General features: G+C 46.8%; 1 protein-coding gene across 3 annotated transcripts in view; it reads left to right on the top strand.

Moving 5' to 3' along the window:
* The first annotated feature begins 6,894 nt into the window (after positions 1-6,894).
* Positions 6,895-17,791, top strand: part of MYLK3 (myosin light chain kinase 3) — a 43,059-nt gene continuing 32,162 nt past the window's right edge. The window contains exons 1-2 of one of the 3 annotated variants that reach the window (XM_071814429.1): positions 6,895-8,868; positions 12,394-12,517. In XM_071814429.1, coding sequence (XP_071670530.1) covers positions 12,509-12,517 — 9 coding nt within the window. In that variant the 5' untranslated portion in view covers positions 6,895-8,868; positions 12,394-12,508. Of the gene's footprint in view, positions 8,869-9,683; positions 10,171-12,393; positions 12,518-13,756; positions 13,911-17,791 lie in introns of those variants that run through there. The other 2 variants (XM_065848065.2, XM_065848062.2) reach the window with 2 other exon arrangements.

The following is a 17,791-nucleotide window of genomic DNA, read 5'->3' as shown; positions in this document are numbered from 1 at the left end:
TGGTTTGGGGAAAACATTCACCAAAGCAGTCTTTGTGAAAGTGCTGTAGTGCAATTTGAGCCAAGCCTCTTAGATTTGTAAATACTTTGGGGTTTTGCCTTACCAAAAAAAAAGAGCCGTGAAATCCTGCGGGAGGAGTTGTAGGAGGCGATTGCCATCCTAAAATCTGCCATACCAGCTTTTGTCACCTCTCATTCACACTTTTCTAAGAAAGGGAATTCAACTAAATGTCTCAAGTTTTTTTCAGTGTTACTCATGCTTTTTACTATCACATTACTTCAATAGTGAGAATTACCTGATGAGGTTCTGCTGCAGAACTGATGTCTGGGTGGAAGCAGAGATTTTGATGAAGCTGGATGATTAAGTACTGCCTGTTTATTAGTTACTGGTTAAAGGAAGGAGCTGTGATGGCTTTGAGGACCGATCAGATGCAATCTTTGTAAGCAGGACCAGGAAACATGGAAAGTGATTTTTACTTCTGAACTTGTAAGGAGTAATTTGGGTCCTTTTGAACACTGCATGATGGGGGATGGCTGTGGAAATGCACTTAAACCACTAATCTGTGTTTGTCTTTATTCCAGTAAATGAAAAAATGTGAACACCAGACCTACTTCCCTACATCATATAGACTTCGGCTTTCCAGAACTGTAGCCTGTCACAGATGCCAGTAGGAAGACAGATGAATAACTCTTAAGGATAAAGCATGTTTGCGAGTTCTTACAGTAAGTAAGACACAAGTGAAGTTCTGATTTTGAAGACTTAGGATATGATCAGGCTGTGTTGCTTCTACTGCCAGAATGAGATCTACAGTGCAAACAAGGACAAAGGAACTGCTGCTGCAGTCTTGTTCAGCGCTCAAACCGCCGTTCCTACAGGTATCTCTTTCTTTCTGCTCCTGTACATGGAATTAAAGTTATCTTCAGAGGACTGAAGTTAATGTTGTTACACGTGACAAAATTTAACTTATGACGTGTACATTTAGATTGGTGACTTCTCTGATAAGTACGGAAAAATACGTTCACACCCCTCAAAAGCGCAAGACCGTCTGTTTTTTCATTCATTGGTGGAGACTCTGTAGAAGCAGTGGTTGAGCTCTGTTTCTGTACTTCTTCCCTTTGTCTTCACCAGGTCTCTGCTGTCAGCTCTTGCCCATTTGTGGTTGTGCTATTTTTCTTCCCCTGCTGGCTTCCAGTTTTCTTCAATAAAGCTGTGATGGAAGCAAGTGGCCCTGCAGATGTCCTGGGGAGAGGATGCTGCTTTACCAAAGTGAAGCAAGAGTCCTGACTTTCATTTCTCACCAACCAGAAATAAACCATTCTTTTATAGAATCACAGAATCATTTTGGTTGGAATAAACCCTCAATATCATGGAGTCCACCCATAACCCACCCCTGGCACTGCCCCATGTCCTGAGAACCTCATGTCCGTCTGTCCAACCCTCCAGGGCTGGTGACTCCAGCACTGCCCTGGGCAGCCTGTTCCAATGCCCCACAGCCCTTTGGGGAAGAAATTGTTCCCCACATCCAACCTCAACCTCCCCTGGTGCAACTTGAGGCCGTTTCCTCTGCTCCTGGCGCTTGTTCCTGGGGAGCAGAGCCCGAGCCCCCCGGCTCCAAGCTCCTTTCAGGCAGTTCAGAGATCAGAAGGTCTCCCCTCAGCTCCTGTTCTCCAGCTGAACCCCCCAGGTCCCTCAGCCGCTCCCATCACACTTGTGCTCCAGCCCCTCACCAGCTCCATTCCCTTCTCTCTACTCGCTCCAGCACCTCAAGGCCTTTCCTGTAGTGAGGGGCCCAGAACTGCCCCAGGATTCGAGGTTTTTCCTTCCCAGGTCCCAGCACAGGTTCGGTCACTGCCCTGGGCCTGCTGGCCACCCCAGTGCTGGTCCCAGCCAGGATGCTGTGGCCTCTTGGCCACCTGGGCACACGCTGGCTCATGTTCAGCCACTGTCACCAACACCCCCAGGGCCTTTTCCAGCCGCTCTTCCCCAGCCTGCAGCGTTCATGGGGTTGTTGTGACCCAAGTGCAGGACCCGGCACTTGGCCTTGTTGAACCTCAGACAACTGGCCTCAGCCCATCGATCCAGCTGGGCCAGATCTCTCTGGATGGCCTTCCCACCCTCCACACATCAACACTCCACCCAATCTGGTGTGGTGTCCAAACTCACTGAGGGTGCACTCAATCCCCTCATCCAGACCATTGATAAAGAGATTAAACAGAACTGGCCCCAGTACTGAGCCCTGGGGAGCAAACCTTGTGACCGGCCCCCGGCGGGCCTGGACTCCATTCACCACAGCTCTTTGGGCCCGGCCGTCCAGCCAGTTCTTTACCAGGTGAAAAGTACGTCTGGCCAAGCCGTGAGCTGCAGCTTCTCCTACAGACAGGACACTGCGGCATCTTCCAGAGACCGTGGTGACTCGGTGGCTGCGGTGTGCTGAGACACGTGTCTTGGAATACATTCACTGACTGAACTGGAAGTTTTGTGTTGTGTGAAATGACCATCAGCACGATGGCATCTCAAGACCTCGCTCCTTGTGTGTTAGAGATGCTAAGGGGATGAAACACTTGGCACGTCATAGTAGATTATATTTGTAAAATGTATATTAGATCTCGGTCTATGAAACTAAAATAAAAGCCAGTGACCGCTAAATGATAAGACTAAAATTCTGTGTACTGCATCTCTGACTTACTTGGAGACTGCATGGTTTCCAAAAAAGAAGTATAAATACGTAACATTTCAGGAAGTTGCTTATGCAAACTATTTTTTTTTCCTTGAAACTCTCTAATTTGAATATAAGATTTTAGTCCCTGTCTTTGAACGTCTAAAAGATTCAGTCTAACTTAATTTGTTTCACTGCATTTTGCAGCGTGACACCTCACACAGAAGCTTAATCTTTCAGAAGAAGGGTACTAGGCTGCCTGATTCGAGCGTGTCACCGCCACAAAAGCACCCACCTGTGTGTTGACTCATCTGACTGCATAACCTTGCTGTTGTGAACTGGGTAGTTCAGAGCTGTACTGGAGCACCGCCTGTTCATACATCGCCGTCTAGCGAGCTCTGCTCTCTGACCCCTCTTTTCCCTATTTTTTTTCCTGAAGAATGGTGCTTGTTCACAGTTCAGGTCCTGGCTGGAGATTTCTCTGCAGTTGCTGTGTTCTGCTACCAGGTGGCAGCCTGATCTAAAGACCGTTCCTGTCTCCTCAGGCATTACTACTGTAGATAGTGGGATATTTTGCCTTAGCAACGGCTCACTCATATCTGATTTGGGAGCTTAAAGCCGAGCCAGGCTGTCTGCACTGAACTGGCTTCGTCAGTTGTGTGGGGTGTGACAACTTGAGCTGTGGAAATCAGTGGAGATGAGTCATTTATCAAGACCGGAGAACTCTGAACTTTCAATTGGCTGTTCAATAAAAAATGGTTCAAGGGAACTCTTCACCTTCCCTGGAAGTCCTATGTATCTAAGCTTGATCAAATTTTCTAAACATTTCTAATTCTCCCGTTATTTTCACTCTAATACTGTTACGATTCGTTAAAGACAGTTGAAAATGGGGCAAGGTTTTGGGGAATACTTTGCAGATTATCGTCACCCTGTAGTTGTGCAGCAGGATTTACAGAGCGGGAGCCTGGAACTGACATTTGTGCTTCAAATATCAGATTCTAAATAAGGTCTTTGGGTTGGTTTTAGGTGTTTGAGTTGAGTGAAACAGTGATTTATATAGCCTGCTTGCAGCACTGTATCTTGTGTCTTGGACTGTACTATCAAGTATGGTTAGGATCTTATTACCTAACAGGACATGGTGCTCAACTTTTGTTCTGTAAGGTGCTGATGACCTGTGATGAAACAGCATCACCAGAGAGCTGCCTCAAACTGCCGTGTAGCGTGAGCCTTTCTGAGATGCTGTTCTCTGGAACAGGGGTCCTCCGGGTGCTGGCTCCTGCAAACCTTGTGACAGTCTCTGCTTCCAGTGCTTGTGTTTGCATTGTGGAATGGTCTTGGGGAACAGGCAGCAGTTTCGCTTTACAACAAACGGACCCTGAAGATGTTGAGCTGCGAGCGGTGCCGGGTGTGCAGGAGCAGCTCTGCCCGCAGCACACGTTGGGCTCTCAGTACCCGCTGGAATTTGCTCTACAGGTTTCCCACTGTGCCTCATTTCTTCCTTCTGAGGGAAGTACAGCAGAGCAAATGTTAACAGTTTAACCAACGCTTCCAGGTCAGTTGGGATCCTTCGAATCAGTTAATGGTACCAAGCAGTGTTTTGTGGTAGGCTGCCTGCTGCTTTATTTTGCTGTGGATTCTGACAAATATCCTCTAGCGAATGCCCATGAGCCAGCACTGGGCCCTTGTGGCCAGGAAGCCAATGGTACCTGGGGTGGGTTAGAAGGGGGTGGTCAGTAGGTCAGAGAGGTTCTCCTGCCCCTCTGCTCTGCCCTGGGGAGACCACACCTGGAATCTTGTGTCCAGTTGTGGCCCCTCAGCTCCAGAAGGACAGGGAACTGCTGGAGAGAGTCCAGCGCAGCCACCAAGATGCTGGAGGGAGTGGAGCATCCCCCGTGTGAGGAAAGGCTGAGGGAGCTGGGGCTCTGGAGCTGGAGAAGAGGAGACTGAGGGGGGACTCATTCCTGGGGATCAATATGGAAAGGGGCAGTGTCAGGAGGATGGAGCCAGGCTCTTCTGGGTGACAACCAGTGACAGGACAAGGGGCAATGGGTGCAAACTGGAACACAGGAGGTTCCACTGAAAGAGGAGAAGCAACTTGTTGGGGGTGAGGGTGTCAGAGCCTGGCCCAGGCTGCCCAGGGAGGTTGTGGAGTCTCCTTCTCTGCAGACATTCAAACCCGCCTGGACCCCTTCCTGTGGAACCTCAGCTGGGTGTTCCTGCTCCATGGGGGATTGCACTGGATGAGCTTTCCAGGGCCCTTCAACCCCTGACACTGCGACTCTGTGAATCTGAACTGCAGCATCTCAAGATGTTGTTTTCCCCATTGTTGCCTGTCCTTTCTGGAGAGTGCCACACAGTGATGGTAGGACAGCTCTGATCAGTGGTAACATGTTGTTTGGTGTTTTTTTCTCTCCTTTAGACTGTCACTTTCAGAACTTGGTAGTAATTACAGAAAATATGGCTGCCCCAGAGTTTTATCTGATTATGCAGTTTTGAGATTAATATGATAAATTTTACTGCCCTATGGTTGACCAGATGCTACAGAAATACACTGCATGGTTTCAGTAGATATTGTGAATTCGTAATGAACTGAAAGTATCTGCAAGTTAATGTACTAGAGTGGCATTTTTTTGCTCTTACTTTACAAAGGGCTGCTCGTAGCTGCTGGCTCTTGAATGGGATGTGCAATCTAAGTAAAAAGCAAGAAATTGATTATGCAGAAACCAGTGGAAATGGTTAAATCTGTGTATGTCTTTCTTTCTCCAGAAGAAAACCTAAACCTGCTTTCACTGAAGTTGTCTGATTTCAAGCTCAGAACATGTTTCTCATGAACCATTTGGTGTCACCATGCAGCACATCCCCCAGGAAAAGTCAGGTACCCCTCCCTCATCTTCCCCTTGCCCCCCAAAATCTGCTTTTCTTGGTGCTTCTTCACTTTGTGCACAGAACCTGAACTCCATCTTCTAAATGTTGGGTTTTACTGCCTTTGGTATCCTACTACGAATTATTTCTCTCAGTCATGACTTAGTCTTTCATTTTGTCATAAGGGTTAAGGAATAAATACTGTTGTAAATCCTGAAGGGTGCTGAAGACCATGGAAAGCTGTGAAGAACAGTGAGTGTTCCAGATACCAGGAGGACAGACATTAGCAGTCTGGCAGTTTTCCAAATCTTGCTCGTTTTGTTTTGTTTTGTCTTGGAATAAGCAGCTTTTGAATATTTTATCGAGATGCTCTCGCTAATAAAGAAAACTCTTCCGGTTGAGATCTGAGCTGCTCTGTTTGGAGCAGTTGTGGAGCAGAATGTGTGTGTGTGAGCCGGGCCGGGGTCCCGGTCCCAGCAGCCCCAGAGACGTGGTTTGGGCTGCGGCCCCTGGGCTGGTGTGAGCTGGACCAGGGGTTCTGGTTTCCAGTGAAATGACTGAAGGACACTGGGTCCTGACGCTGGTTTTACTGGCACTGCACCGCAGGCTGTAATGCAGTTGAAATTAAAGTTCGTTGATGGGCTTTACTTCTTTGGCAAATAAAACAATTCTGATGTATTAAAGGACATTTTTAAGTAAAGAGCTGCAGTCTATGAACAGCGTAGTTCACAGATGTTCAGATTTAGCGTTGTCGTAGCACACAGCAGATATGCGCCAGGTGCCAAATCTGTTGTGCAGGTTTTGTCTTGGACATGAGGCAGAAGTCGGAGGGAAACCATTCGTGTGAGAGACTCCTGAGGAGAGCAGTGTTACTGTGCATGAGAGCGTCAGCCGGAGGACGCCATCGAAACCGCGAAATGCCGATGTGTAACCTCGAATGAATGAAGTTGGACGTACAAGGCTAAGGAACCTGTGTTACTGTGGAATGAGGGCTGAGGTATAATGGCTTTTTACTGTAGCTTTCTGAAACAGTGGGGGATAATGATCACTTCCTATCATCTTGAAAAAGCAACAAACCTCACTGTTCTTTAAGACAGAGCAGTTCCAGAGAGTTAAAAACTATACCATGAGTAGAGATACTTAAGACATTCAGATATATTGAGTCTTTGGAGGCTGATCCTCTAGTTTTACCTCTAAATTCTATTGAAAAAGAACAAACTAAATCAAAAATCATTTAAAAAAGTAGAATTCCCTACCAAGCTGAGCAGACTGAAAAAATCCTAAGAGTAAATTCTAATGCTCATCTTCAAAAAAACCGAGATGAACATTAGAATTTACTCTTAGGGTTTTTTTACAGTGACAGGTCTTGACATCCAGTGAAAGATTTTCAAGAAGGTACTTCTAAACCAGCCCGTTTATTGAACTGGGTTAAGGTGATGGAATGTGTCTCTAGCACTGACTAGAGGTGTGTGTGGAGAACAGCACCTCAAAGCAGGGAAGGATCGGCGGAGCGGAATTGGAGGAAGAAGCCGGATTCAGGTAAATGTGAAGGTGCGTGTTCTGAAGAACTGCAGCGCTGAGACTGGCGATAGTACCGGGGAACACGGTCTTGTAAAGTGTTCTGTCTTTTAAATCCTTGATTAGGTTTTTAATGCGTTACAAGAACTAGGAAGCGAACAGAACCATGCTCCTACCAGTTACAGAAAGCCCAGAAACAAAAGCACAGCAAACGGTGAAGAGCGGGGGACACGTCCTGTTTTGGATGCCTACGGTACAAATGCATTCCTGAGAAACAAGAAGATTCATTATTTGAACATGAGGACTCTGAGACAGTCACAACCGTGATGTGTAGGTGTTCTGTGAGGCTAAGACAAGCTGGACTAGGCCAGAGCGGAGAGGGAGCAGTGATGGGCACAGAGCTGGGGAGCCCTCAGGAGGGAGCGTTCCCCTTCGCGTTTAGCTGCTCTCTACTTAAAATAACCAACTGCCTTTAGATTTGGCTGATAATACAGAAAATACGCTATTATTATTACTTTTATTATTATTATTATTAGTAGTAGTAGTAGTATTTTGTCCTTCCCATCTTGTCGGCTGCTAAATGTGCCATCCACTCAACCAAAAATTCAAGTAGATTATTCTTTATTTATGCTAATATTAAACAAATAAACAATTACATTAAATTAATACAAATATTACCAGGAGAGGGGTTAAGGTTATGGAGATCTTTAAAAATCTAATTTAACTAGAAACAAAACATTAGTATTATATTATCATTCAATCAAAAGTTATTGAAAATAGGCTACAATATGATTTGGTATGAAATATATAATAAAATTAGCCTTGGGACTGAGAAAACAATTTCTAAAAAGGAAAACTTAGGCACACAATTTACATTTCAGAAGCGAATTTTCCCTTTTCAGCACCATTTCATTTATTTTAATGAAATTCACTTAGGTGTGGTTGGATTGTAGGCTGTATTTTAAAGTCTATGTTGATTTTCCTTCCCGTGATGCAAGGCCAAGAGGAGCAGGGGAGACAAGGCAGAGGTGACTGGGGAGGAGAACTTCAGTTAAAGAATAGGTGGTTTGGGAAATTAATTCTCCAGAGGCTTCACCATCCGTATCCTCAGCTGTGAGTTTAAAGGGGGTTTTCTTGCGGGAAACTCACTCAGATGTCGTGCAGATGAACAAGATTCCCCTGCTGCTGGAAGTGGGAGTGAGAGTGTAAACCCTTGTTCTTCAGAGCTGGTTCAAAATGAGGAAACACCTTGTAAAGGTGGTTTGTGAGGACTAGAACGATCCTAGTTAGTGCATGCTGATTTAAAGGGGAAACGAAAATGTCATCAAGCCAGGCTTCCAAAGTTAAAATACATCTACAATATTTACCTCTGAATTCCAAATTCAAATGTGAAGGGTCTTGTGAGTCTGATTTCCACCTGCATGTTCATTGGAGATATAATTTTTGTGCTGCATGGGTACTTCATGGGGCTGACTCTCAGAAATTAGGTCTTATTGGAGTGAGAGGCTGTAATTACCCCTGTGCGCTGTGGCTGCCTCACAGTGGGCACGATGATTTAATTCTTCATCAAAAGTACAGAATAGCGCATGTGCCAAGCAGGAGCTTGATAAAACCCTATAATCCAACGCAAGTGGCAGCTCACTGATCCCATCTGCTGGGGAACACACTTGGTCTGCCCTTCTCACCACCGCCGGCTTTTTGGAGGGCGAGTAACGACGTCAAATTCGTTTGGTTTCAGGTTTTTGCAAAAGGTCACCTCTCCGTGCTAAAAACTAACAGGCTGTCGAACAGTACGTCTGTGCTACAACACGTGCTTTGCAAAGGAGAATAAGGTAACTAGAAGAATAAGGTAACTAGAAGAATAAGGTAACTAGAAGAATTCACCTGCGTTTTTCCTCTGGCTGTGGTTCCCTCCGGAGCGGGCGCAGGAGGTGCTGCTGCTGCCTCCCACAGCATCGCAGACGTGGCCGTTGCTGCTGGTGTAAGGGGCTCGGTGCTGTGCACAAGTGAGAGATTACTGTCCCCAAACCATCCCCTGCCCTTCCAGAGAAAGCTTCAATCTGTTCTCCTTTGGATCTTTTTTACGACCATCTAAGCCAGGTTTGCTGTGTAATGTGGTACGTTTGGAATGCAAAGTCATCCGCCCGTGCTGGCCAGGAAACAAAGTAGATACTGAGTCACTTTGTCTCTTTTCACTTGTTACTATGGTGATTGTGGCTATTTTTGAAGTGTCTGGTAGATAAGTTGCCTTTTGTGAGTTTATTCAGCTGCACCCACTGCAGCAGCTGGAGCAAGAGCAGAATAAAGAAAGAATGAAAATCTGCTGACAGATGCACTTGTGTTTGTGCTTTGCAGGCAGGATTCATTAAAGTGCAAATCTTTGTGGACTGATGAAGTTAAAGTAGGGCTTTAGGTACCAAGGTACTATTCAGCAAAAGCAACCTGCCCAAAGCTGTCTCTGCTGGTGCTTTCCTTCTGAAACGAGAGTCAATGCTACAGGTTTAAAAATGGAATATCATTTATGAGGCCTCTGACCTTGGGGATGAGTCCTTGTGTAAACGGGATTTAAACATTTAAAATTAATATTAATGAGGTGGGGAGGCTTTCAGCCTGGCCTTTAATGCTAATCCATGGTGAGCGGAGCCGCTCCAGCATGTGCTGGTGCTGGCAGCGCCGCGGGAGCACAGTCCCCGCAGATCTGAACACTTGTGCTCGTCAGATACCAAAGGGGACGTGGCCGTGCTGGTGTGGGTGCTCTGATCAGACACGTGGGGACCTGCTGGTGTGGGTGCTCTGATCAGACACACAGGGACCTGCTGGTGTGGGTGCTCTGATCAGACACGCAGGGACCTGCTGGTGTGGGTGCTCTGATCAGACACGCAGGGACCTGCTGGTGTGGGTGCTCTGATCAGACCGCGGGGCCGTGCTGGTGTGGGTGCTCTGATCAGACACGCGGGGACCTGCTGGTGTGGGTGCTCTGATCAGACAGGTGAGGACCTGCTGGTGTGGGTGCTGTGATCAGACAGGTGAGGACCTGCTGGTGTGGGTGCTCTGCTGCTGACTGTGTCCTGGGGACGCTCCTGTGTGCTGCGTTCAGCTCCGTCTCGTTGCATGGATGGAAGCGTAATGAGAGGGTAAGTTATTGGAAATGCCTTTGGGAAGAGAACTGTGAACCTTCAATTAGATATTTTGGGCATAGTTGTGAGGAGTTAAACTGGGTGGCATCAGTGTTAGTAGCTCCCTGCCCCTGATTATTAGTGACAAAAAGGCTCTAGCGTGGTCAGTAATTTAGTAACACTGAAGTGTGTGTGAAAGAAATGTACCAAGGGACTAAAGCTTCTACTTACTGATTTTCATAAGGAAGATACTCTGTATTAACTGCCACGTTAACGGTTTCAGCCAGGGAATGTTGTTTAGATGATGAATTCCCTGCAAATGGGCTGTGTGAGTGGAGCAGTGCACGTCCCGATTCCTGGAGGCCGACGCTGGGAGATGAGAGAGGTCGCTTCAAGAGTGCTGAGCCTCTTGTTTTAGTCCGTAGTTAGTGCAGCAATCGGCGTACCTGTCAGCAGCGGGCTGGGGAGGCCAGTGATAAGTAATGACCTCTTACATTACCTTTTTCCTTTTCTTGGTCGTTGCTCCAAACGCACCGATCTAGCTGTCAAACGCCTCTCTAGTTTTGACAGGAGTTTTGGAACCTAAATATAGCAGATTCAAAGAGTTCCTTTAAAGCTGAAGCACTAATCTTGCTCTTTATTTAATTTGTTGGGTGCTGCTTGCACTAGAAGAGCTTTGCATTTATTCTGTAAGTAAACGATGTGACGTCTCCAAAGCCTGTACTGCGGTATCTGTACTCCCAGGGAGCACTTGCCTTGTCTCTGGCTCATAGTATTTTAAGGCAAAGCACCAAGCTGTATTTTACCTTGTCTGTGAAGTCCACTGGACCCTTCCCTAGTACTGAGGAAAACGTGTCCGTTGCCTGTTTTCTATCCACAGCAGCACATGTAACTCAGTGAGAAGTCGACTGCTTCGTTCTTGTGGATGGGATGTTGTGTAGTTGCTACTGATTTGTTGCTTTTAATACTCTTCTGAAAACAGAGCTAGAATCAGTATCATAGGATCTGAAATTAAAATGGGGGAGAGAAAAGCTTTAGATTTTTTTTTTTTCTGAAGCTAAAATGGAGAAAAAGCAAAATCAGTGAAGTTCATCATCATAGTAATTGTATTCTTAGTATAATTAATGAAAACACCGCAGGAAGGTGTTGTTTTACACTACAGTTCTGTATTTAGATCTGCTCATGGAAGGTCGCAGGCTGAACATTGCTTGTTCCGGACGGCTTGCCAAATTTCCTGAAGGATTCTCTTTGTCGTGCAAGCTCTCCCCTCGTGGCCCAGCACTTACGTGCTGCACATGCCTCTGCTGCCACATTAACTAATAGCATCTCTTTATTAAATCTGGAGTAACTACATGGTTATTTGTGCTATTGGAATAAATCACAGGCTGGTGTTCCCTGGGCCGGGGATTGTGCTCCACGTGCTGTCCCTCCACAAGGGACAGGGCAGGACGGCTGCAGGGTTTGGGCACCAGCGTTCCTGCACCATTGCACGGACCTCCCTGATGTGTCTGAGGGTTTTTGGGGCAGTTCTGAGCTGGAATTTATGGGTCAGTTTTGCCCTTTGAAAGGTGGAACAGTAACAATAGATTCTAAAGCTCTGAGAAGGTTCCATGAGCTAGGAGTTTAACTCAGTTGTTAGGTGGAAAAGCCAGGGCACAGAGATGGAGTTGGCGATGGCACAGGAGTTGGCAGCTGAGCCAGACCGAGGTCTCTGGGGGTCCCAGCACAGTGTCTGGGGCACCCACAGCTCCTGGGGTCCCACAGCCTCTGGGTACAACTATCTCACCTCCATGGCCTCTGGCCAAATAATCATTTATGGTTATCAACTGGAACACAGGAGGTTTCACTTAGAGAGGAGAAGAAACTTGTTGGGGGTGAGGGTGTCAGAGCCTGGCCCAGGCTGCCCAGGGAGGTTGTGGAGTCTCCTTCTCTGCAGACATTCAAACCCGCCTGGACCCCTTCCTGTGGAACCTCAGCTGGGTGTTCCTGCTCCATGGGGGATTGCACTGGATGAGCTTTCCAGGGCCCTTCAACCCCTGACTCTCTGGGACTGTGTGATCCTGCCCCAGGCAGCCCCGGCCTTTCCACGTATTTGTTGAATGACCTGAAAAACATTCCCTACCAGGCAGTAAAAAATCCTACGGCACAGTGTGCGTGGCCGTCTCCCCCGCTGAGAGCTCCTCATCCACCGTAATTCACTGGTTTTGTCTGTACTAACGTGGGTTTTATTTTTTTTTACAGCACATTGGTTATCTTGCTGTACAAACCCAAGTGGAAACAAAGCACTTGCTTTTGCTGTGAGAGGGGCAGCAAGATCTATACCCACACTTCTGGACCTGACATCTCTTAGATCGTAATGCTAAAGGTACAGTGTCCTATCTGCATTGCTCGGGGGACTGCTTTAGGCTGGAGTGCATGTGCACGTATCCTGTGGTAAAACACACTACTGTTTCGATCTGGGCAGTGAGGATGAGGCCCGTGATAAGCCCAGATCTCGCTGCCTGAGATGTTTGTCCATCTGCTCCATCTGGTCCTTAGCGAGCGTCCGTCACGGTGTGTGCGCGTGCCTGATGGGATCCAGGTGAATGTTAGGCCCCCTGTAGCTGGTGGTGCGCAGAGCCCGCTGTGCTGCGCCGTGTCAGCGCGGCGGGAGGGGAGGGCACAGCACAGATGAAAACTGAAAGCAGGCTTTGTTTTCTACTTCTTCAGAACTTACTTTCCAGCTTAGGTCATCCCGCATCTTGGTGTCTGTTGTCTTTGTATATTTGTGCTCCACTGGCACAGTCTTGGTAAGAAAATTAAAAATGCATTTCACACAGGGCAAAATAAAAAGGAATTAAGTAGTTGAGGTCTAAACAAGCGAGGAGGAACATCAGTTGGGTGCATTATGGCTGCTTGCTAATCTAACTGTGTAGGGACAAAAAAAGTTAACAGATTGTAAGTCTAGGGGTTTACAAATACACCTACATGGATGTCATGGCAACATACACTTGTGTGAGTGCTTTTGTTTGACTGCGAGGTGTTTTACAGGCTGAAACAAATGGCTCTGTGTGTGCAGCGTTAGGCTGTAGAAACAGTGCTTGAAGGCATAACTAGGTACGTGAATTCTGATTGTGAATATTTGTCCATTCTTTTGTTCCCTCTGTTCCCATCTTATTGCTTAAGAAACTGGAAATAAAAGAAATGCTCACGTGTGTAATAATCATGTTGTTATGTTCAAGCGAATATCCTGCAGCAGTCGTCAGTGTCACTGGGAAGAACAGCACTCAGATAAATCAGTCTTCTCGCTGCTTGGCTGAAGCAAACACGCTGTCCTTAAGTTACAGCTGAAGCAAAGTTAAATTGAGCAAAGATAAACTAAGGGACAGAGAAACGCGAAGCGGGGACTCAAGTGGCTCGGGAGGTTTGGCTGTCACCCTCTGTTGTTTCCGCGCCTTAGCGTGGCTGTTATCAGGAGTTCAGGAAGTGCGCTTATCCATGTGGATAGAACCGAGTGCTGCTGATAAGGGACTTAAATGACTGAAATGCCTGGTGCAGTGTTAGATAAGAGGAAATGCCAAGCTTATCTCCCAAGCAGGATTCTAGCGAGATCCAGGGAGGCTGTGCGGCTTTATTCAGTGAAAGGCTTCAGGCTACCTGGGTGAGCACCGTACGAGCCAAACAGGATGGGAACTTTATATCAAGAATCTTCCCCGCACAGATCCCTTCGCTTGAGCATGGGAGGATTTAGTGTTTCTGATTACATAAAGAGATTTACGGTAAGAGAGTCCTTGGTGTTTATTGCGAGCCTAGTCTGAATGTAACAGCTTTCTAGATGGCGCAGTGCTGATTTCTGTGCCTTTTGCAGCGCGCTGCATGTGCCTGGCATTCTTGGCCAGGTTGTGCAGGCTGCTGGCTTGCGGGACACCTGCTGGTGCCAAGGAGGCCTTTCTGAAATGGTGAGCACTGGCTTTGCCTTTGGAAGGAAACTTGCTTTTCCTGAGAGCTGTGGCACGTTACAACTTTTATTCCAAGTGATGGATCTGTAGAATAGGATGCCAGACTGCCATTGGAGTTATGTGGGCAGTTGTTACAGCTTTTTGCTTTAGTTGACATGTCTGATAATTTTAAGACAATCTATCGGGCAGGCTCACGCTGAGGCGATTCAGTGAGGAGCCGGATTCTGCACTGGCCCATCGACCTGCGGCCCAAGCAGCGCAATGAGCTGAGCAGGGCGCTGGGTGCCCAGGGTCTGCTCAGAGCCCCCGGTGCCCAGCTCTGAGCACACACAGCCAGGGGCTCTGACCACCGACCAAACCCTCCAGCCCTGCGGGAGCAGACAGACTCCCAGACATTGCCCGCGGAAGAGAGAGTAGCAATCTGCTCTTCTACTGCCGTGAGCTCTTTATCGAGCTACACCGCGCTTTAAATCCACCTGTGGGGTTGCCAAGGTGGAAGGTGGTCGAGGGCAACACTATTTCTGTTGTCCTCCACTTGTTTGTGTGTGCCTACTGTTTGAGTTGCTGAAAAGGTCATTTACCATCCAGATAGAAGCAGGAAATGGACTTAAGCAAGCCTAAGAAGAATGCCATGTGTGCATAATGATAATCAAATAATGAAAAAAAGGATTTGAATGTAATAAATGTATATATTAACTATACACACAGCTTTTATTCAGGATTGGGAAAATCTGGGAATTTGGGAGTGGCAGAAACATATTTTTATACACTCTGCAGATTGTGGTTTCTGAATTAAGGTGTTTCTTGTGCTTTCCTGAGGTTGTTTGCCAATTCCCGTAAGTTTTGATCCTATAACCTTCACAGTAACATTTAAGGCCTTCTGAATTATGTCAGTGAATAAAGTTCTGAATTTTGATTTATTAAGGTTTCCAAAATGGAGGTTTATGGATCAGATTGTTGTGTTCTTTTTTTAAATTATTTTTTTAAAGACCATTCTCTTTCCCAGTTTTGAAGAACGGGTTTCCTCATGTATTTTGTTCAATAATATCTCTAATGGGCTTTCTTAAAGAGTTTACATTTGTAATCCTCTTAGTTCTTTAAAATACTAATGGAGTAAATGAGCTAAATGAACAGTAGTAACCAAATTCTGGCCCAGCTGAAGAAAAGGACAAAATTTATACTAATTTCAACACGTGGGATCTTGTTCCAAAGCCTTAAATTCATCTAAAGTGACGTCATGTAGTGGATTTAATATAGCCAAGAGTATAATCTGATATTGTTGGTTATAATTTATTACAGAAGAAACAGAATGGCTCAGAAGACTAGATTCATTCAATACCCCTGTGGCCACATGATTTATTGTCTATTTATCACAACGTAGCAGCAAAACATTTTAGTCTATTAATTTGAATACACTACTCAGCTGTTCTTCTTGCTGAACAGATCATGACGTGTTTAGATTGTTGATGTACAATGTTTTGTTAAAGAAAGATAGTAAACAGCCTGAAATAAATGCAATTTTCTCTTGCTTGTTGCACGGAGTGCAGATGAAAGGTTTGTCAGGAAGGAATAGAGAAGGCAGCTGTAGAACCATCAGAGTGAGTGATCTGGGACTTTTTGGACTAGTCGGGGGGAAGAAGTCAGTGCTGCAGTTGTCTGTGTACAGGGATTCCCTGGTCTGGGTCTGTGCAGATCAGAGTTAGCGTTTGAAGTTAATATATGAAAGCCAGAGCTCCAGAATATTTATTTTCTTTGTGACTGATCTGTTGGTGACCAAGTCATTCTTTCGTGTTCATTGCTTCAATTTCCCTTTCTCTAAAGCCAGTGATGGTGGTACTTCTCTTATGAAAATATGTTAAGGTCTACAGATAAAAGGTATTTTAGATTTAGTTTGATTTATTGGTTTTCCTAGTCCTCAGTGAGCTAAGAATCAAAAATAACTCTGTTTTGGATGTCTTGCATTGGATTACATCACTCTGGCCAGCTTACCAAACCATTATGTTTGTCTCTTTAATAATCATTCTTTGTTTTGCTCACAAAGCTGGCACTCGAATTCATGGAACAGCATGCTTTTGGTGGGCATGGCCAGTGAGACGCAGATAAGGAGGAGTGGTGTGTTGGAGCACGCGTGCAGCTCTCACAGGAGCCGGTGAGAACTGCGCTAACCATCAGCCTCACGGTAACGCTGCCGTATTGCTCAGAGGTGCGGTGGAGGGCGCAGTTCATCTGAAGCAACCAGATGAGGTGTTTTGTGGTTTTGAAATTAATCGGACCCTTTGTTAGGAGAGGCAGTGATAGGAATGTTCTAATGTACCTGAAGCCCAAGTTGCCTGGATTTCCTTCAGGTTTTTCCTTCCCATGAACTGAACAGCTTTGATGTTCAGCTGCATCAATTCTTTTAGCCTTGGTGGTGCTGCTCTTTCTTCTGCTGACTTGATGGAGCAAATTTTTAGGACACAGACGCTTAACAAGATATCTGAGGTCACTTAGTCCTTGACATCAGCTCATCTTGGTGCTCCTCTCCTTCTTCTGGTTTGTGGTAGGGGGTGTGCATTCCACTCTCATTGTTTTGGGTAACATCTTGCTGATTTTACTATTCAGACTTGTTTCTTCTAGAGGTCCTGTGGAGGGTTATTTGGAACTCCTCCGCTACTCTAGGTTCACATTGTGACCTTTGTGTATTTGTTTTGTCTTGCACTGCACAACAATTACCTTTGTTTTAATCTCTTTGAACAGTTGTCTCTTGTTTTGTGTAGACAGTCTGGAGAGTTGGGCAGGAAAAATTTAATGAAGTAGAACAAGGGAGAGTGTAGAGTCTTGAATGTGGGCAGGAACAACCCCAGGTTCCAGTGTAAGTTGGGGAATGACCTATTAGAGAGCAGTGTAGGGGAAAGGGAGCTGGGGGTCCTGGGGACAGCAGGGTGACCATGAGCCAGCACTGGGCCCTTGTGGCCAGGAAGGCCAATGGTACCTGGGGTGGGTTAGAAGGGGGTGGTCAGTAGGTCAGAGAGGTTCTCCTGCCCCTCTGCTCTGCCCTGGGGAGACCACACCTGGAATATTGTGTCCAGTTGTGGCCCCTCAGCTCCAGAAGGACAGGGAACTGCTGGAGAGAGTCCAGCGCAGCCACCAAGATGCTGAAGGGAGTGGAGCATCTCCCGTGTGAGGAAAGGCTGAGGGAGCTGGGGCTCTGGAGCTGGAGAAGAGGAGACTGAGGGGGGACTCATTCCTGGGGATCAATATGGAAAGGGGCAGTGTCAGGAGGATGGAGCCAGGCTCTTCTGGGTGACAACCAGTGACAGGACAAGGGGCAATGGGTGCAAACTGGAACACAGGAGGTTCCACTGAAAGAGGAGAAGAAACTTGTTGGGGTGAGGGTGTCAGAGCCTGGCCCAGGCTGCCCAGGGAGGCTGTGGAGTCTCCTTCTCTGCAGACATTCAAACCCGCCTGGACCCCTTCCTGTGGAACCTCAGCTGGGTGTTCCTGCTCCATGGGGGGATTGCACTGGATGAGCTTTCCAGGGCCCTTCAACCCCTGACACTCTGTGGTGCATGTTTGGATTACAGACCTGCTGGAGACCAGGCCCTGGCCCCTGCAGTTCCCCTGGTCAGTCCCTGCTCAGCAGAACAGATCTGGGGTCCATGCCGCGGATGTCCCCGGGTGCCGAGGCCGGGCGGGCTGTGTGCCGACCACTGCCCAGAGCT

The sequence above is a fragment of the Patagioenas fasciata genome, chromosome 13 (genome assembly GCF_037038585.1).
Source record: "Patagioenas fasciata isolate bPatFas1 chromosome 13, bPatFas1.hap1, whole genome shotgun sequence".
Classification (NCBI taxonomy): Eukaryota; Metazoa; Chordata; class Aves; order Columbiformes; family Columbidae; genus Patagioenas; species Patagioenas fasciata.
This window is presented reverse-complemented; position numbering and strand designations above follow the sequence as displayed.